Here is a 21,382-nt window from a genome sequence, read left to right as displayed (position 1 = left end):
GGTTGTTTGAGGTCAGGGCTGTGAGGGACGAAGGGCCTGAGTCTGCCATCAGACTGGTGCGTTGAAGCCCACCTCGGTGATCCACCGTTGTGAGCTGCCTTCTGCCCAAAAATGAAGTGCCAGCGTTGTTAGAAAGCAAATGTGCACGATTTCTCCTTGGGAATTTGGAAAATGTTTTATGTTAGCTAGCTGAGATTTTTATTAGGAGACGGATGATGAATGCTAAGATTCATCTTTAATGAAGAAAATACGATTTTTGAATTGCATGTCTCTGGTTTCTCTCTTTAGACCATATCTGATTCAGGAAGGGAGAAGAATTCTGGCAGAAGCACCTTGGTGAAGCAGAGATCGACTGTGTTCCCCGATCCTGACAATGACACGCCACGGATTATGCTCAAGAGAATCATCCGGACCCGTAAGTATCTTTTTTCAGGAAAACAGAGAACAGAAGGACAATGTTTTGGTGTAGTTGAGGACAGGAGGTGTTCTTTTGTAGCATGTTACTCTTACCCTGTTATGCGGAACAGAAATCCAGACCGTTGTATGACTGATTTATGTCAAAGAGGAATCGCCACAGTGGCAGCTGAACGAGGTCATGCGATACAACTCTGTCTCAAAGACCAGGTCTTGCATTGATGAAATTGTATTCTTGAAAATCCTCTTCACTCAGTCTTCTTACGCTGGTGAGCAAGATGAGATCTTTGTGCTGCCTTTAGCTGCAGGATCGTGTGTAAATTAGAGGCTCGCGCTGTTGCCCGCCTCAGCTCAGCTCTGCTGCAGTACGTGGAACCCCCGTGCTGCCATGTGCCACTGTTGGCTTTGTCATTGTACGTGCCAGCCTTCCTAGGAATAGAGCCCAAATAGTTTTCACCAGGTCTTTATTTTAAACCGTTAATAAATGTAATTTACAGAATGCAGTGTATTTTGGCATTCTTGCTGGATTGAATTGTGGAAAGGAAATGTTTTTGTTTGTTGGCAGAACCACAAGTTTCGCCTCTAGCACCTCAGATATCTGAACATGAAGAAAGAAAAGAAGCTGGATCAGAACTCCCATCTAAGAGGGTTTCCAGCACGTAAGTAGTATCTGTGGTTTTTTACACTACCAGGAACAGCTGCGATTCCTACGATGGGATTGGGGAGCAGGACTTCCTTACTTTTGTTTTCAGTGATCAGAATTGTGTTCTGTCAGGTGGGATTTTCAAAAATACTTCTTCAGCGTTAAAAGTCGCATAGGAACCACTGGGACTGCGGGACTGAATAGCAAATACTTCAGGTCTGTGCTTAGTCCCCCTTCTTAAATGCAGACTTTTAGTATCAGTGGAACTGCTGGATACAGCAAGTCTCCTTACGGAAGCCTGCTTTTCTTAGTTGTCTGTGACGGACACTAAAATAGAAGTTCTTGGATCTCTCCAAGGCTACAGGCCGTGTGCTGATGATGCTGAGCTGTGGTGAGCGACTGCTGTGTCTTGTATTCAGCACGCAGGCTGATGTAGCTTTTTACGGTGTCACTGCTTCGTGGTTGTCCTTGTTTTGGGCTGTTAGGGGTTGCTGCCTTCCTATAGAGTGGTTTAGAGGTGAGGTTTGCCTGAGGCTCAGCTGCCTTTATTTATGTTTAGCTCCCATTAATATTATAAGTTAATAGGCCTGACTGAGAGGCTGAAGCGTGGTTTGTTTCCTTCCACTTTGTTATGAAATAGCAGAAAACCAGTAGTGGTGGCAGGTCTTAATTTGCTTTAGCCAGTTTTGTCACAACACTTGTGTGTATTTTTGCTTACAGCAAAAGAGACTGTTCTAAATAATGTGATTTCCTTTGTTTTGTCTTTATAGCTAAACTTTTTGCATTGACTATAAGCAACCTTAAACAGGTCATCTAAAATATTGGGTAAACTCCTGAACTTCTGTCTTTCTGGTTTTTTAATAGAGGAAGAAAAATCTGAGTTTTCTGTAAGTGTGATAGCTTGTTTTTGTGGGGTTTTTGTTTTTTAAATTAAAAAATATCAGTAGTATTATTTTAATTCCTTTTTGATTTTGCGTGTAGTTCTTAAACGTCTCTGAATATGCTTCTCATCAGTCTGTCTTAAATGAAAAGATCAGATGGTTGGATCTTTGCAGGGTTTTATATTCCGTATGTTAGCTAGTTGTTGAAGTTAAACAGGTATAGACTTTTAAAAAAAATTTTTACATTTTTAAAAAAAATTAAGTCTTTTTTTAAAATTCCATCACAGCTTTCCTTTGGTTGATGTGAACTTTCTTGAATTTGGGAAGGCACTGCTTTCCCGAGTGGCAATAGCATCTTCCAGCGCAGATGCAAAAAACGAGAAATCTTTTTTCCCTGCTGCTTTACGTTTGATCCCCTTTACGAGCTAGTTAATTCTAAAGTTTAGGCTTATGTTATGCTCATAATACAGTAATGAAACTCAGCCACTTTTCTGACTGGTATTTTGTAAGGGGAAAAGACCCATAAGCATGATCACCTTACCATTGCTGCTGTATCGAAGCCACGTTTGTTGCAGCAAAGGGTACAGGGCGCTACCTCTGCTGAATGCGGGCTCTTGGCTGTGGGAGGGACGCTCTGCTCGAGTTCTGCAGGACGGCGTGGAGCGCTGGCAGCACTCCTCAACCTTCACGGGAGGGGATTCTTGGAACTCCTCAGTAAAGGGGCAAGACGGCTCAGAAGGTTACTTTCTGATCCTGATCCAGTGCCTGACTGGGATATTACACATCTATTCCATGTACCAGCTTTGTGATACCTAATGTTGTTTCATGATGGTGGCTTTTTCGTTCACACTGTAATGATTGACAAACCTAATTGGTGTTGTGTGCTGTTAGGAGAAGAGAGCTATGGAGCTTATTGGAAGCCCAAGCTTTTACGCCAGGCTGACCTTTCTCAGCCCCGTTGTTTTGAATATACGCTCAAGTTTTGATTCTCTTACTTTGTGAAGCTTACTTTGATTTAGTAGGTATTTGCTGAGCTAATCACCGATTAGTTCCTTACTTCTGCTGCAGCAAGGACAAATAGTTTCTATTTGTTTTTCACTAACGTTACAGAGACCTTTCTAAGGTAGCTAAGAAGCTCAAGCCCTTTGTTAAAGGCTTGGTTTGTATTGGTAGGGTGGAAATGCAACTGCCAGACCTTGTTCCTGAGAACACGTCTATCACCACGTTCCGTATGACTAAGAAGAGAAAGAAACTCAGCATTTCTGAATTTGAGAGAGCAGCAGACAGACGACTTCCTCAGAACCAAGGTAAGGCTGCAGTCAAAAATGACCTTGTTCAGCACTGCATTTGCTGTCAGTTGATTTTCATCTGCTGCAGTTTAGTTCTTAGTAATTTCTCAGCTGGGCAGCGGTACGTTTGGAAGCGAGACTGCAGTGTCTTGTGCAAAGAGGGTAGAGGAGAAGGTAAGAGCCCCTCCTATCAAATTTAAAATAAGCCTTTTTGAGCCAAGTTACAGGCCCTGCCCTGACTGTATAGAACTTCTTGACTCTTTTTCCAACTTGGTGCTCTTCGAGTTTTGAAGTGTCTCCAAAGGAAGCAATCCCTGTCTTCCCCTCAGTTCCGGAAACTTGAAAATAGAACAGGCTGCATACGTTTTGTTGCAATTATATCAAATAAGTTTTAAAGCCCTTGTTTGAGAAAAAAAGGTCATGTTGTTTTATAGAAGAAATAATGTTTTATATTGGAATAAGTCTTCCCTGTAAACATAAATTTGCAAATTAGGTAAATATAACTTTAATTTTAGTTGCAGTTTAACAGAGGCAGATAAAACACCTCACCCTGGTTTACATACCTATTGGAGTAGCAACTGGAGCAGAATTCAAGGGTGGGATTCAGCTCCAAATTACAGAGACCTGTACCTCAGCTCCCAATTACAGACGCTCTGTGCATGAGTGTACGCTAGGTAACTGAAGTCCTCCTAAAGTTTAGGGGAGATTTGGTCAGTGGAGTCTGGAGGGTGATTCAGCTCACCCTAAAGCAGACACCTACGTTTGATTAATTGTGTTTGACGGTAATGGGAACACAGACACCTGTGTTTGGATATTTTAATCTGGAGCTGAATCCCATCCTGACTCACCTGGAGTCAAAAAATCAGCTTGTTTTTCTTTAGCCCAGTACCTGGTCTGAACATGTTCTGTAAGATGCGGGCAGCTCTGTAAGAGCAGAGTGGGCATGCTCTAATATTTTCTAGTGTGAGCATGATTATGTCACTGCTCTCCAGTTCTGCTTTTGGATTTTTAGAACTTTGTGAGTAGCACAGGTTTGAGTTACAGTTTCACCAACAATCTGTGGAGTAGCAAGCTGTATTTCTACAACTTTCAGATGCGTTAGTGTTTGGGAGGTAAAGGATTGCTGAAGGGTTGTTGTGGCTGAGGCCCTAGCCTATCTTACTGTTAGTGTGGTAAGACTGATATTATTGAGTGTGAGGGCATGTGCAATATTTAAATTATCTTTGAAATAGCTGGTTTTTTACCCTTTCAGAAATTGCTTATTGGAATTCTAACAAGCAGTTCTGGAACACGGCCAAGAAATTATAAAGTGAACCTGTCATCTAACTCTGTTCTCACAAAAATGCAACTTTTGAGGATTGTAGTATAACTGGCTCTAGAAAGAGGAAGATCCATTGGGGTGTTCCTGTAGGCTGTTGTGTAGAGGGTAATTTCTGAGCTAGCATAATTTCTCGACTAATGTGTCACAAATTTTTTTCTAGCTCAGTCAATGTTGGACAGCACTGCTTTGGCTCGGTGAGTTTCAACTAAAATGTCTTAACTTCTGGCTGTCCTAACTATAGCTGCCTTGATTCATCACCTCTGCAGTTGTGGAGAACAGTATAGATACGGATTAAGTATCATGATTAAGTTAATGATTAAGACCTATATTAGTAATAACACAATCATCTCCCACTCTGGTGATGGAATTTGAAGGTGTTATACCACATACCTCGTGATTTTCAGAAATTGTGGCTCTGCACAATTTCTACAAGCAATGCCCAAGTTAGTCTAGCTTTTATTGCTACTATTGCTCATCTTTTTGCTTATTAGTATCATTCCTTTTTTCCTTTCATTCTTGTGTTTCCAGCAATAAATCAGTACACAATATACCTTAGAATATTGTCTCTGCCTGTTAATTGACTCATCACATCAGTTGCATCTATGCAGTCTTTAGTCCAACTTTTCTGGACTTTAAAAGCTTTTTTGCAAGTCAAAGAACTTCTTTTCCTGTGCTGCCCGTGTACTGTGCTAATGATCCCAGCCATGGTTGGCAATTTCTTTCACCTTTTTGCTGCAGCCCTTGCTTGTGGTCCCGTGCAGGGCGATTCATAGAGCTGCATTCTGTACTTCCTATCTTTGAATCTTCTGAATCCCCTTTGTGATTGGGCTGCCTAGAGAGAGAGACAGGAGGTAGCTGAGCATGGCCAGGCTCTTTAGGGTGCAAAATACGTACATTGAGAGACATCTTTTCCCATGCCTTGCATGTTGCTATCTTAGCTCCCATCTCAAAAAGGTTAAGTGTATTGGTAGCTGTACTTTGCTGTGAATACTGATATTACAAGCAGCTTCTTAGACTTGTTCTGAAGTCCTCCTACCACTCTGCTGTCATATAGAGGACACTTTTACTCTCAAATGTTTGTTTTCCCTTTTTTTGTTATTTAAAATTTTTAAAATTCCTGAATCTTTTGTCAGATACATTGTTGCAGCCCTCTCGAGGTAGAAGGCTGTAAAATAGTCTGTTCACAGAGATCAGGACTCTGTACACCGGATCAGGACACTGTAAAACAGTCCTGATCACGGAGATCAGGAGATCTGTGATACATATCCTGATGTTAGGTGATATCATGAAATTAAACTATTTGTTTAAAGTAGGCTGGCAAGTAATCTTCAAGGTTTTTTGGGGGGAAATTCCTCCTAGCTAAGGGATTTGTGAAACGTCTCACTGTTAGTGGCGCCATGTGTGTAATCTGAGGGTAAAAGGGGAGTGTGTAAGTTTGGAAAATTATTTCTTCCCTCCTCTTTTTACAGATCTCTTCGCATGTCTCTTGGTTCCTTGATCCCACCAGACACTGTTGAAAAGAGAGGCTTACTCCGGAGACCAAAAAATCGCAAAGCTATTGACATGGAAGCTTTTGAAGGTGGAGTGGAACAGAACATGCTGAAGAGAAAAGGTTTCTTTTGTGTTGTTACTTCTTTTTCAGGAGGGAGGGCCTTATATAAGGTGACTTGTAGAAGCAGTTGCTGAAGTGTGGTCTGTATTCTACGACTTAAAGGCTACTAGCACGTTCACAGAAATCCAGTGTAATTTGGGAGGCAAGATTAGAATGAGGCTCTGCATCTGTAGTTGCTTTGATTCAATGTGCTTAAATGTGTGCTCCACCCAGTTTGGTGATTTATACTACAGGAATCGTACCCTGTTTGGGATCGTGTTCATAACTGTGGGTGCTGGGAAGATGGTTTGGTAGAGAAAGTTAGGGGCACTGAAGTGTGGTGATACAGTTTCAGTGTTTGATCTGTGGAGGATAAACAAAATTTGTTGAATGACTTAAATTTTGCAAGTCCTGGTAATAAATGTATGTCCCTATGACCTTGAACAGTTTTTCACATAAAACTTGTTTTAAAACTTTATCTAAACAGCACAGAACTATCTTGTGAACTCACAAACAGCATCTGGGATTCAAACAGCCACGCTGACGAGTGATGCGGAAATCATGCTGAGTAACACGGAGCTCTTCGTTCAGCCTCAGTTTGATGAACAGAGCCAAAATAAGCTTTCTGCTCTTGAACCACAGCTATTAGATTCAAGAATTTCAGCACAGAGAAGCAAGATTTCTGATGCAGCTCAAGAGGAAGCAAGGCTGGTGGGCCTGGTATCCAGTGTGGGCAGAAATGAGGGAAGGACCCAAAGATACTCTGAGAACTTAATCCTTGATCGCGAGCACATTGACAGAGTGACTCATGTATCTCCAAAAACACCTGCAAACCAGCAGGAAGATAAGCAAGATCATTCCCAGCAGAGTAACCCAATGGAGCAGCTTTCTGTTTCAGAAGAGGTGGTGGCTGGCAGTGAGTACTATGGGTTAGGACTTGGGGCTTAGCAGGTGTTACCTGAAATCACAGAATGGTTGAGGTGGGAAGGGACCTCTGGAGGTCATCTTCTCCACCCCCCCTGCTCGAGCAGGGCCACCTAGAGCAGGTTGCGCAGGGCCGTGTCCAGGCGGCTTTTACGTGTCTCCAAGGATGGAGACTGCAAACTCTGGGCAACCTGTTCCAGTGCTCACAGTGACCCACACAGTGAAAAGGTGTTTCCTTATGTTCAGACGGAGCCTCCTGTGTTCCAGTCTGTGCCCATTGCCTCTTGTCCTGGCGCTGGGCACCACTAAAAAGAGCCTGGCTCTGCCTGCCTTACACCCTCCCTTCAGATACTTGCATATATTGATGAGATCCCCCCTGAGCCTGCTCTTCTCCAGGCTGAACAGTCCCAGCTCCTTCAGCCTTTACTCCTAGGAGAGATGTTCCAGTCCCTTAATTGTCCTGGTGGCCCTTTGCTGGACTCTCTCCAGTATGTCCCATCTCTCTCTCGTAATGGGGAGCCCAGAAGTGGACACCATAAATTGGTCACAAATATGGTGAGATAAGGAGATAATGTGTAGGAGCTCTAGACAGAGTTAGAAGGAGTCTCAGGAGGTTGCTAGTCTAGAGCTTTACCTGGGTAAGGTCATTTATATGTCAGGCTTCACTGTCTCCAGGGCCTTAAAAATCCCTTGGACAGAGGTGGTCACCTCCCTGGGCACTTTGTACCAGTGCTTTGCAAGTCCTATCACTTGCCAGTTTTTCCCTGGTGTCGGGTATCGCTCTTCTGCATTCATTTCCCTGTAAATACCTTGTCCTGGCTGTGTAAATGGGAGCACATTTTCCTCATATTGCCAGGCCCCAGGGTGTGGGTGTAACCCTAAAATTTTCTGCTTAGTGACCCTGGGGCAGCTAGCCAGGACAGGATCTGCTGTAGTAAATAACTTCATGCAGTTCTTCAGTCAAAACTCCTTATGCTTTCCATGAAGTACAGACAGCTAATGTTTCTTTTTCATTTAGTTTTTTTTATGATCCTTTGTCAAAAGGGCCACGGAAACGGTATCTAAAGAATGGTTGGTGTATTTGGTACTGGTCAAGCCAGGAGAGGAGTTCTTGCCGTAGAAAGCTTAGAAATTAATTAATGCTTGGTGGACTGTTGCACCACACTCTGCTTCTGGAGGGTTGTCTGTGGCAAGCTTGGTGGGAAGAGTTGTTTTGAAAGTACAAGGGAAGAGATGACCAGAAAAAAAGGTTAGTTGCTCTGAAGAGTCCAGTGGTAGGCACTTTTAGGACAACTGGATAAATAATGTGGAGAAAAGTGTGGAGGACTAATGTGGAGGAACAGGGGACTGGATCAAATGGGAGGAAGAGGAATGGGAGTGAGAGTGTGCCTTAAAGATGCTGGAGTTTGTAAGGCATTAATGTCAAAGTTAACGGTTACATAGTTCTGCTGTTTTACCAAAGATGGCTGATGTCGATGTTGCTCCTCAGCGTGAACTGAGAAATAAGTTGTGAGGACTTTTCCAGCCAGTTCCTAAGATACAATCCGAACTCCCTAAACTGCTTCAAGTAAAGGAAGAGCATTTTCTTGTGTGTATTCCTCTCTCTGCTTGGTTGTTTTTTTACTTATCAGGAAAGCTAAAAGAAAGTTTAAAAATATACTGGGGGCACATTAATGCTCTCAATTTCTAGCTGTTAATAGATGGAGCTCCTCTTTGCCACCCAGAAGTTCAAGTAAATGTTTGGGATCCCCAGTCACTCTAAAGCCTAAGAAATCCTTCAGCGTGTCTTTGAGAGAAGTTGTGTCCCATATAATTGAAGACCTAGATGTAAGCGATACAGAAGAAGAGATGGCTAATACAGTGAACAAAGTGGAACAGGAAGAGATTTTCAGAGAGGGTAAGAGCTTTCAGAGTTGCAAGGGAACGGAGTACTTTAATCTGATTAAAACCAAGAGTTTTTCAGGTGACTTGCAGGGTAAAATAGACTTTATTGTGCAGTAGATGCTGGAGATAATTTAATTCAAGTCGTATCAGAGACACTGTGAGCATTTCCAGACAAGCTGTCTGAAAGTAGGCTGTGACTTGCTCATGTGCTTCCTTGTCAGTGATTGCAAATGGAATAAAGGTTCGTATTTTTTTGGTAGGTCTGTAATACTGCTCCTCTTCCCATAGGAAGGATGAATAGCTCCCTCTTGGCAAGGAATACGTCTGGCTAATCATTCTTTTTGTTTGTATACATTTTAGTTCTTTACTATATTTATTTAAGCCATGTTGGCCGTTATCTTTCTCCAGTACTAACCAGCATCTTTTTCTCTAAAGACAAGGGCTTAGACATTGCTCCCCCTTAAGTAACAAAGATGTCACTAGTAGGTTGGGCCTTAATACCTCCTTGTTTCTGGAAGAGAGCAAGTCATGCAAGTTGCCTGCTTTCACAAGCACATTCTCAGTTTTTTCCAAAATTCTTTTGCCTTAGAATAAGACAGTAAAAGCTCTGCACAGATGCTGAGGTTGGCAGGTGTTACCCATGCATTACATAAAGCTCTGGGTATGTGTGGACACAAATTCCTGTATTTTGTTGAATTTCATTTTCCAGACTGCAGTTTAGGATCCGTTTTAAGTCTTTCCCATTGTTCCTTCGACACTGTCTGGAAATCAGAGAAGACCGTTGGCCATGCAGGTTTAGCTTTCCCTAGGCTTAATTACATGTCTGAAATTCCATATGAATTACCTTATGGCAGAACGGAAACTGAACAGTCCATAGCACCAACAGTTTTGTTACTAGAATTTTAAACTGAAGTCCTGCAGTGCCCATAAGTAATTGCTTGCATATACCGGGTATATCAGCAAAATTAGTTATGTTACCTTTTTGTCATGATAATACAGCTTTTTGTTTTAAACAGTTCTTTTAGAGTAGTTCATTAAGGTAGCAGATATTCTGCACCTCTAAATTTACAGTTGCGTAAGGTTGGCATCCTGTAACCTTTCTTGATTCTTTTGTCCTGTTATACTTTTACTTGGGTGTGCCTGTGGAGTGTGAAGTTTAAATGGGAGGTGACTCTTGAGATTGATGAAAATCACGTCAGAATTGCTACAGTTCTGTGAACGCCAGCTCAAAGCTTGGGGGATGGTCAGAAAAGCAAATAACATGTAAAAGTTATTATGAAAGGAAGAGATGACAAAATGTCACTGTGCCACTACGGAAATGACTGTCATACTCACCTTTGGAATACGGCATGCAGTTCTAACCGCTCCATCTCTAAATAGATTTAACAGAACTGGAGAAGGTGCAGAGAAAAACAGTTTTACTGTTAACGATAATCAAAAACATGGAGCAAGTTTCTGTACATTGAGTGACTAAAGATAAGGACTGCTCAGCCTGGAAAAAAGGCAATGGGAGTGAAATATAAGAAGTTTAAAAAGAAAAGGCTTGAGCATCATGGAGGACGTGATTCAGCAAACAAATTGAAAGAGCGAGCTCCCTGATCTGTCAGTGCAGAAACTAGAGAGGAGCAACTGGCGCTGACAGCTGGCAGGTTATACCAAACTACAGGAGGTATTGCTACTGGCAACAGGTGAAGAAATCAGTAAAAATTAAGACTTGAATGTGTCAATGGCATCTGGTATTCCACTGTTAAAGTACTGTATCCCAGCAGGGATCCACTAGTGTGGGAGATTCATTGGTGCCTGTCTGCCTTACGCAGTCTTAATGTAGAGTTGAGCTTTTGTCTTCTCCTGCAAAGCTAGTTAATATTTCACTTTAGGCAAGATTTTGCCCTGCATTGGTGTAGGGAGCCCAATGTTCTGTTTAGTAAGATTGGTATTACTGATTTTTGCACCACCTTTGGCCAAATTCCCTTGTCTCCTTCACTGGGGCTTGGGGCTCCCAAGGCCTTGACACTTGTACTTTTGAGTGTGAAAACTCCCAGTCACTGGGGAGGGTGGTAAAAATCCACTTTTACAGCTTCTGGGCTCAGCCAAGTTTTCTAAACCCTTCAGCAAGTGACAGTACTATGAGAGTTCCCAGTAAGATTTCTCCAAATAATTACCTGTGTGGGTTTCTGAGCTACATGGTAACAGACATGTGGACTGTAGATTTTGGAAAAGGAGTACTTAAGAACTCTTCAGTACTTCAGTAGCTGAAGTTTTTAAAGACAAGCAAATCATGTGTCCATTCATTTCTTCTCATCCTGCCTGCTAGAGGCTTGTCCGAGATGGTTAAAACCACTGCTAGGCGGTGGTTTATAATTCAATATATCTCTTGCAAAATTGTTTATTTAGAAAAACTGAGGAAATGGGGAGGAGAATCTGAGCACAAACTCCATGTATTGTTAGACTTAAAGGAAAAGAAATCGGTGTTTCACACAATCATCAAAAGTGAGAATAGACGTGGAGATGGCAGATCTCGAGCAGCTCTGCTTACTGATAAGTAAAATTCCTTCATTGGGATCTGACATGCACCCTAATTAGGTGGCTGTAGAGCAAACACAGGAAAAGTTGTGCATTTTTCAGCTGTAAACTTTTGGAAGGGACCTGCATCTGCTTCCCTTATTTATAGCTTATGGCTATTTCTGAGTTTACTTACCATGAGTAAATTTTAGCGGTTGTTAAACTGTGTGCTGGTGGTTGATTGGGGTTATTTTTGTAGGTAAGATTGATGATAGAATTTCCTATTTTAGCTGCAGAGCATCGTGCAAATACTGGATATTCTGAACATTTGGAGAAGAAACCAACTGAAAAAGCAGAGTCACAGATAACTGTGGCACAGGATGCCAGAGTTTAGAATTTCCTATTTTAGCTGCAGAGCATCCTGCAAATACTGGGTATTCTGAACATTTGGAGAAGAAACCAACCGAAAAAGCAGAGTCACAGATAACTGCAGCACAGGATGCCAGAGTCGAAACAGAAATGGCCCCTTCAGAAGAAGAGGGAATAGCAGAAGGCAGTGTTGGACACCAAGGCTCTCGCGAAGCTGGTGAGGACAACCTCTAATACTGAAGACCATCTCTAATGCCAGAGACTTCTCAAGCTGCACTGTTGGCATCAGTGCTGGGAGAGAGACTTTTTAACTCTTTACTTTCTGGAATTTGGGCTAAATACTGGGAAAATATCGAACTAATTTTGGCATTTTAAGCTGAAAGACTGCATTCTGCTCAAATGGAAACCCAAATTGCATTGGCAGTAGTGTTTAGAAATACCTAATTGCAGAAGGCATCTTTAATTAAAATTTACTAGTGGAAGTTCCAGAATCAGGCAAAGATTGATAAAATTTGGTGACCTTCTGAGTGTGTTGGCAAATCAGGGTCACCCACATTACTTTTCCTGAATTGCAGGATCTTCTGTGTTCAACATGCTCCACTGAGGCTTTGGTAAGACTTCTTTTGAGATAAAAGTTCTAATTAAAGGAGGTTCATTTAAAAGGAGCTCAGATGAAAATTTCACTCACATCTCATGGGCTTCTCTACGTTACCAAGTGCTATTTTTTTCGTGTGACCTCTGCACGCCTAGATGTAGCAGAGGGAAAAGTTGAGGATTCATCAGTGCATTATCTAGCTTAGTGTATTGGCACCCTAATCTTTGAAGATAGGAATATAACAGGTGGCAATGTTGTCAGGAATGGAAAGCTGGGTTTCATTGTTATGAGTGTTCTGAAATTTTGGCTACGATACTTGTTTCAGTGATGTCTTTTTCCTGTTTTGGAAATCTAGAACGTGAGATTGCCGAAGGTGTTGGAGCTGGAAGTCTGGGCAGGCATTCTCATGCTTTTTCGTCTGAAAAATCTGGGATGAAGCCATTAAAGGAAGCTGTTGAACAAGCAGATGAACTAGAGGACCAGGCTATCATGGTAGAATTGGATGATCCGGAAGAAGAGCCTATTGAGGATGAAGCTGAAGACCCTGAGGGTGAAGGTAAGAAAACTATTGCAGCAGCAGCAGAAGGCAATTGGAGAATTTTTTCCCTGTTATCTCTTGATAGATTGAGGAACAACATAGGTTAATAACGTTAAGTGTTTAGTCCATCAGATAGGGGGAAGCTGGCGGCTGTTCCTAGGGCCATATTGTTACTGGCTCATCAGGTGCTTCAGGGACGTAGATCATCTTGTACTTTTTGAGGTGAAGGTAATGGAAGTGCACCAATAGACAAAACTGAGTGCAAAGTGGTTTTATACAGTGACATAGGGATATCCTCCATTTTATTCTTCCCTCCTTCCTGACTCCTAACTTCATGCTGACTTTTTAATGTCTCGGCATTGAACTGCTGCTTCCAAGCCATGTACTTGACTCCAGACTTGAAACCTACTTTAGAACGCCATATTTTGTACGTGTAGTTACAGATTTCCTTTCCAGTTAACCAAAAGAGTAGGCTGGCTTTCCTGAAAGCTGAGAGGAAGTGTCTGTTTCTAAACAGTTCTTCAGACACTGCATCAGTCTGCTCTGTTGCCCCAGGAGTGCTTATGCCTTTTGGAAGAACGTATACATCAGACTGAGCTCTCTTCGATCAAGGCCACGTTTGAGAATGCCCAGAGTGTGTTTTAGTGGTGTCTTTTGGGAATGGTCTTAAAGTCTTTTGAAGTACTATACACCCTGAACTAAGGACATCCTAAAAGAATCCCGCTGCCAGGATGTGAGGCATTGTGAGGAAATATAGCTGTAACAAGAATATCAATGCATGTATGTATTTGTGCAGTCTGGAAGGCACAGAGACAACAATTGAACTGGTACACCTGCCACAAGGAAAGCTGTAGGTGTTCTTAGGGCATCTACAATAGTGTGTCAAGATGCTTGTCTTTAACGCAGCTGTATGAAGAGATGGAGAGATCTTGATGAAGAGATCTCTGCTGATAGAGTGGGACAGTAAGAGGAACATTTTCCAGGTCTCATTGGACAAAGAGAGGAAGAAAATCAGGAAGAAAAGATGAAAAATTATGCACTCTTGTCATAAAACTTACCTTGGAAACCTCAGCGTAACTAGTCTCTTCCCCTGCATCCTGCTCTCTGTCCCTCCAGCACACGGAAATATTTCTTCAGAAGAAGCTAATGCAAGGAACCATGGTAGTTCACCCCGCCCTGCTTTCTCTGAGACTCCTGACCCTTGTGGAGTTTAACTCTCAGTAGTACTTGAGGCCTCTAGCTGTTGGGCTTGTCTTCTGTAACGGGGCAGATGTCATAGCTCTTAGGGAGGGTTGCAAAGTTGACGTCATTACCAGATACGCTGGATTCTTGGGCTGCACTCAGCTTGCAAGGGAAACTGGCAGGCAAGAAGCCCTCCATGACCAGTCCTCTTCTATACAGGAGGCTGCTCAGTATTTTGATTCTGTTAATGTTTTCTTTCCTGCTCTTGCTTGTTAAGAAGTGAAGAAGTTCAGGAGTGAAGTTAGAGGATGCAGATTAGACTTGGAGGAAACGGATATGGGTAGTTCATAGCAAAGAAGAGGTGAGGTACTGACTATGACCTGAGCCTTAGCTGGAGGGAATTTATGAAAATCTCTGAATATAGGAGACTCTCATAGACTGACCCTTCTAATGTGATGTTGTTGGTCTGCTCGTCCCTGTGCTCAGGAGAATTTGCCACTGATTTAGCAGGATGGCAATGAGGTAGCTTGCAGACTTTGAAGTTCTCTCTGGGAAAAGAGGCTGCAGCTTCTTGGCAGCCTAAGTCGGCCCCGCCATCAGCCCCTGCAGCCTGGAGCTGTGGGCTTCAGCCTGCCCAGCCTGCTGGTCCAGCGTGGGGGCTGGTGGGCTGGACCTGGCGCGAGGGAAGCCACCGGCGTGTGGCAGGAGGTGGGGTGGTGGAATTGCGACAGCCAGCAGTCGCGCTGGTTCAGGGTGCAGCGGAGCCACAGTCTGAGCACGGGCGGTGGCACTGGACCAGATGTCCAGAAAGCTGGCTAGGCTTCTGTCTGCTGCTACGGCACTGCTTGCTGTAGGAGCTCTGAAAATAGAGTTCAGTTCCTCAAGTACTTTTTTTTCCCCTAGAGGTTTCCATGAAGACACCCGCGTTTGTCCGTGCTGCAGCCTACAAGCCGCTGCTGTCAACTCCATGTCCTGCAAAACCTGCTGCTCCCAAGTAAGCATAAGCCACCTTCACAGTGGCCTGGTAGAAGTGTGTCCGGGGGTGTAAGTACCGGGGGAGAGAGCCGAGCCCAGATGTCAGTTGTTCTGTGCTTTATCAGCTGTAGCAGGAGTAAGCAGTCTTTAGTTCATTCACTGCTTTAGCAGTTGAATAAAGAGTTCTATCAAGCGAATGTCAGTACTCTCCCAGAGCAGATCTGATGCCTCAAGTCTTTCCAATGAACGTTCTTGTAGTATCTTCTCGTGCTGAAGGCCAAAGCCTGTTGCTAGGAGTTTTTCAACTGGTAAGCTACCCTGGAGCCACAGACCCCAGTGTGGGATGCAGAGGCCCTTGCAGAAGAGAGGGAATTACAGATTATGTTACATTGATCACATGCAATGACATATTTGTATTGACTTTAGAAACCTAAAGCTGTATGCAGTTGCCATGTGCTGAGTATAAAATGAAGCTCGCCTAGAGGCAGAAAGTGAGCCTGTCCTCTGCCTAATTCCAAATTAATTAACATTTGTCACCCTTTTAACCAGAAGTTTGGTGAAGCCATATGCTTCGTTAGAACCACTAACAGTGGGTCCCAGGGAACAGGACGAATTTTCTAGCCCATGACTTTAGATTTTTGTTTATTGAAGCAATAAACAATAAAACCAAATTCTTGTGCCTTTTACTGCTGTGAACAGAGATGAATGATGCTTACAGAAGGTGCCGCATGATTGCTCTAATATCGAATAGTAAAATGTATTTATAAAATAGAAAAAGGAGTCTTTGACTCTGCTGAAGCGGAACTGAATGAATGCAGATTTGCTTTGGGATTTTGCACTGGGACGTGCTCTTTTGTATGTATATATAGGGAATGTCTGAATACTAGTTCTTCTGTAGAGGGTGCTAGTCCTCATTGGCAAAAGAAGTCCAGGTATTTGGATGCACGTTCTTTATAGGAGTTTCTGGATGTTAATAGACTGACAGATTTTCAGCCTTTCAAGCTGTGCTGAGGTAACAGATGATCATAATTACAGGTTCATAGCCTAGACTACGGGAAGTTGTTGCACAAAAAATGCACGGTTTGTTTGCACTTTATGTAATGCAGTCTGGCCCTGAGTTGGCCTGCTTGATTCCTGGGATAGCAACGCGCAGGTTGAAAGCCAGAGGAATACTCCAGGTTATGTGGTGGAGCAATAACCATGTGAGAGCCACGGTTAAGGCATTCTGCTATAAAATAATCTCTTTATACTGGTACAATTCTACTGTGATCAACTATACCAGATTAGAGCCACAGAGCTTTTCATTTAGAAACACCAAAGTCTCATACAGCCACTAAACTTCAATTTTGCCCTGATCCTGTGAACCAAACATTCATATATAATCATTCACAAACAGGTGAACTGAGGCACAAAAGCAGTAACCAAGATGACTTAAATAATGACTGGGTTTTTTTTTTCTTCTCACTACTACTCATACTTCATCTCTGGGGCTGATCTCTTCCAGCTGCCCCTGAGCTCTGACAGAGAAACATGCAGGTGGGTTGGAGAGAGAATCAAATGACACATGCACTCCAACTGTGGGTTTTGCATGCGTTAGCCTGAAATTCCAGGTCTTTTCTGTTGTTTTCCACTTGTCTACTAAGTGAATCCGGGGATTTCACATCCCCTTTTTGTGTTACAATTTTCCCTCTTTAGAATGGAAAACAGTAGTAGTTTTCTTTGGGACTTACAGTTTTGTTTAAGGGAAGAAAAACAAATCAACCCCCCAAAACCCCACTAAACAAAATGTTCATAATGGTGTAAAAGTTGTTGCGGACATCTGTTCTGTGGAAGGAGATTGTATCAAAAGAGGAGCTTCTGGTGAGTCTTGTTCTCAGACAAAAATTGTTGAGTATACCCTGCAGACGAGATTCTCCTGTCTACAGACACAGAGGTGGCCTGTTGAAGCATCAAACTGTGCATTCCTGGAGAGTGACGACTACAGGGATGCAGTGAAAACTGCATTTATGTATTGGAGAGAACTGTAGTTAGCTGATTAATTGTTACGCTAGCATGCTTATCTCAGAAAACTTGCGCCTGGATTGCTTCTCGTAATGCCATGTGAATTGTTTGCAAACTACTTCGTGGGCATGAGGGATTTGAAGAATTGGGAGGGAGAAAGAATTACGAGCTCGAGGAAGTTCTTACCCCTTCCAATTCAGCATAAGGTTTGCCAAACTCAGCCCGGTGTTCTCTGCCTCTCCCCAGTGTTTGTTCATTTGAAGTGTGAATTTTCAATTTCCCTCAAAGGTCTCCCCTGCAGCCGCTGCGGGCTAAGCCAGTTCCGAAGAGCTCGGGAGCGTCACGGAGGAAAACGCGTGAGCCTGAAGTAGCAAGTAATTTGATAAAGAAGATATTTAGCCATTATGTGAAAATGCCAGTGACCAGAGATGCATTCAAAATTGTTGAAAAATGGTAAGCAGCAACAAACTCTTTCCACTCTTTAGTCTTTTTTTCATTCTTTTCTCTCCTGAAATAACAAACCTGTCAGGAATGCTGCTGACAAGCTGACAGCCCTCCCTGTTTGGCTGGGGAGAGTCACAGGAGGTCTGATTAAAATGAGGACAGAAATGTGGTAGGTGCTTTTGGCCGCTGTGGGGGTATCTGTGACCAACGCAGCCTTGCGGGAGCTTCTGGGTTTTGTCCCAACCAGTACAAATCGCACCATTCACAATCTGCTCTAGCTAATAGTGCTCTCTGTGAGCAGGATGGCTCTGGAGAATGGTCAGTGTGCTGGGCAAGGTGAAGCTGTTCCAGCTGTGCACTGTTATGTCTGAATCCAGGTTTCTCAGCTTTTTGAATCCATAGACCATGTTACCTTCATGAGTCCAATCTGCAGGTTGTTTGAAGAGTGTCACCGTAAGAGCTAATAGTCTAATCAATCCTCAGTGCTGATTTTTCACTTGTGTTGACCCCTATTGTGGCACGTGTGGGAATTTTGGGAAGGGTTCTGGTTGTCGAACGTGCAGCGGTTCCACGGCTATCTTGACTGTGAAGTTCCGGGGAGCCCGGGCTGAGAAGCCATACTTTGTTCCGTGGGCTGGAGAGTTTCTTCTCCCGCAGTGTTCCCTGGCAGGCTGTGACCTGCACAGGGAGCAGCTGTAGTGCATCCTGCCCCGTGGAAGCTGACACACTCCACGGCCTGATCTATTTCCCTCTTCAATCCTCCTTCAGCTCTGAGAGATACTTCAAGCAGCTAAGCAGCGATCTGGAAGCTTACAGCAGCCATGCAGGGAGGAAGACAGTGGAGATGGTTGACCTGGAAGTCCTCATGAGAAGGTAGTAGTGTTAACCTGTAGTAGTGTTCGGTGGTGCTTTGATAGCCTGGTAAGACTGTCCTGGCAAGGACAGTCTAGCAGCAAGTATTTTCACAGTAAATCTTGTGATTTAATCTGCGTGATGCCACTTGGCCTTCTGTCCCAGGAGGGCATTCGTGGACTTGGGTTCTTACACTCCACGATGAAGGTGGAGGAGGGGCAAGAGGAAGTGTTGAGGGGTTGGGAGCGCAGGAGGAGCCTGAGGAACAAGTAGTCAGAGGAGGGGGATGCGTGCAAGGGTGAAGCAGTTATAGCTGGGAAATGAGTGGCGTCAGTAGAAGCTGCAGAGTAATAGTAAGTGCGAGGCTGGGCTGCGCCGTTTGCATCCCTGAGCGATCTCTTTGCTAAAAGTGCTTGCAACTGAAATAGCGTGAGCGTTTTCACGTGCCCTGCTATGTGTTTTGATGGCTTACTCTTCCAAACAAAATCCCACTCTTCCTGCTCCTGCAAAAGCTGATACTAAGGGTTCAAACCGACAGTTCCTCTCCAGAGCAGGAAAAGGAGCCTCCAGCCTGGCCGGCCAGGGCTGGCCGCTCCGAACAACTGTGTTCCCCTTCGTGCTGCCTCGTCGAGACCCCGCGGAGGGGCAGGCTGGCCAGCACCCTGGGTGAACTGTTCTCAGAGCCTCTCCACTGCTGCTCTTTTCTGTGGGCTCCCCCGGCTCCCCCATCTCATGACTGAATTTACTTTGTCCTGGGAGCAAAACACAAGGGATTTGTTCTTGGCGTGGGAGCGCTCTGTAGAACTCCTGAAAACAAATTCATCACTCCTCATGTAAAGTCATTATTCCAAGTTGTTACTGCTCATCTCCACTGGAGGAGTTTCAGATGTGATGCTAAAGTCATCTGAGGGATTTTGTGGCCACATCTGATTGAAGGCATTGGCTTTGCATGGGTCTGTGTAGATGGAGCTGGTGCTGCTGCTTAAAAAGAATAATCTCTTGCTGTCCTGGTCTGGAGATTGTCATTTTCCCACCTGGCAGGCGTGTGCTGAAGTGAGTATGAACAGGCTGAGAGGTGCGACGCTTTAGTTGGCCAGGTTTGAGGATTCTGTACACCTGTTATTTTACCTTTTTCTAGATGTTCTTTATGCCTTTCCACTGCCTCACAAAGGGATCAGGAATCGTTGCTGGTTCATGAATAAGAACAGTATTTCTGTTCCTTCCACAAGGAAAGCATGAATAAAGGCTGCTTTTTTTTCTTCCCACAAGACTGGGAGATGCTGATTTTTTTCAGGCCAATCAGCTAAATGGTGTACTAGAAAACTACATGGCCTACACAGCTGGAAAATGCCAACCACCTCTGAATTGTGAATGTAAAAAATCTGCTGGATAATGAGCTATTTGCTCCTGTTACATCATTCTGTGCATGTCTTTAAACGATAAAATTTATCCCGTGGCAGGTGGATTGTGAATTTAAAAAGCAATGAGCTTGTACTTCAGTTAAGATCAATATGCTGACTCTCACCGTGATAAACACGTGCCTCTGGGAAGCTGGTGTGCAGTCACCCTCCTGCTCCGCTCCCATGCGTAGGCAAGCCTGGTGCCTGCACCCTACGCAGGACCTAGCGCATCACCTGAGAAAACTGCCTGCAAATAGAAGTCTGTAGCTTTCCTATCACAAGCAGCCACAGCATTCCAGCTATTAAATGCAAGAATGTCGCTGCAGGAAAACTTTAAAAACTTTACTCTGACATTAAGTTTGAGTGGAAAAGCTTTTTGCTAACAATTCTCCGTTTCTTCTCTGCTCTCCTCTTTTTGAACAAAGACAAGGGCTGGTGACAGACAAGATGCCATTGCATGTGCTGATAGAGCGTTACCTCCCTCTGGAGTACAGGAAGCTCCTGATTCCGGTTGCTGTGAGTGGAAATAAAGTGATCCCCTGCAAATGAGCGTGGCTCCTGCGCGTGGGAAGACGGCCTGCTCGCAGAGGCTGGCTGTAGGTTGTTCCGTGTAACTGCTCCGTGCGGCGGTTTTCCACCAGTAACGAGTGGGGCAATAGGCGGTCGACGTTCTCTTGAACTGACGCAGGTTGTGCTGTGGCTATCACGCCAGCCTGCTGGATCTCACCAACTATTATAACAAGTAACTTGACTATCCTGAATTTTTTATGTTACCTTTGAATACTTGTACAGCTCTGATAAATAAAATATTGTATGTATTCTGTGTGATACAAATGCTGCTTATTCCACTGAGCTGAAAGGCTACTGCCTTGTGTTGTTCAAAATGTTCCTAACAGACATGGAGCTGTGGTGATGCTCTTCATACTAACTAGTTGCTTGCTCAGAGGAGGAAGGTTACAGGCTGCCTTACGGAAAGAAGCAGATCCTTGTCACAGCTGTGTATTTTTCTGGAGCAGGGGCTTTCAAACTTGGAGTCTTGTCCTCTTTTGCAAGTCTAGTCTGCTGTGTCAAGAGTAGATCATAATTCATCTGTGACCACAGCTCTTCACTGATGTAAATTGAAATGGGAAAATATACTTTATATTTACTTTTTCTCTCTCTCTCTCTCTCTCTCTCATATGGGAAATTCATAAGCAATAATTTAAGACCATTTGAGAGATGAAATCTTCTGGTGCACACACGGTAGGTGAAGGACTGAGAGAGAGTGATTCAGAGGGAGTTATTTGTGTGTGTGTGTGGTTTACGTGGGAAGGTGTTGGTGGTGGGATGGGGGGGTGGTGCTGCAGAAACCAGGGCCTGCCCCCATGGCAGAGCCAGCTCCAAAACGTACTCACCACTGGCCAAAGCCGAGCCCGTCAGCGACACTGGTGGTGCCTCTGATAATACATTTAGAACGGGTAAAACCGCTGCGCAGCAGCTGTGGGAGAGAGGAGTAAGGAGAAAAACGCGAGAGAAACAGCCCTGCAGACACCAAGGTCAGTGAAGGAGGAGATGCTGGAGCAGAGAATCCCCTGCAG

General features: G+C 43.8%; 1 protein-coding gene across 1 annotated transcript; it reads left to right on the top strand.

The window, feature by feature from the left end:
• Positions 1-390: 390 nt before the first annotated feature.
• Positions 391-20,354, top strand: CENPT (centromere protein T). The gene is made up of 13 exons (XM_009578319.1): positions 391-415; positions 980-1,073; positions 3,112-3,245; positions 4,709-4,742; positions 6,018-6,160; positions 6,627-7,055; positions 8,754-8,960; positions 11,859-12,035; positions 12,769-12,969; positions 15,037-15,127; positions 17,398-17,562; positions 18,322-18,426; positions 20,231-20,354. Exons 1-13 carry the CDS (start codon positions 391-393, stop codon positions 20,352-20,354), a joined length of 1,929 nt encoding a protein of 642 aa, XP_009576614.1.
• The last annotated feature ends 1,028 nt before the right edge of the window (positions 20,355-21,382 follow it).

The sequence above is a fragment of the Fulmarus glacialis genome, unplaced genomic scaffold, assembly GCF_000690835.1.
Source record: "Fulmarus glacialis isolate BGI_N327 unplaced genomic scaffold, ASM69083v1 scaffold16105, whole genome shotgun sequence".
NCBI classification, from domain to species: Eukaryota; Metazoa; Chordata; class Aves; order Procellariiformes; family Procellariidae; genus Fulmarus; species Fulmarus glacialis.
This window is presented reverse-complemented; position numbering and strand designations above follow the sequence as displayed.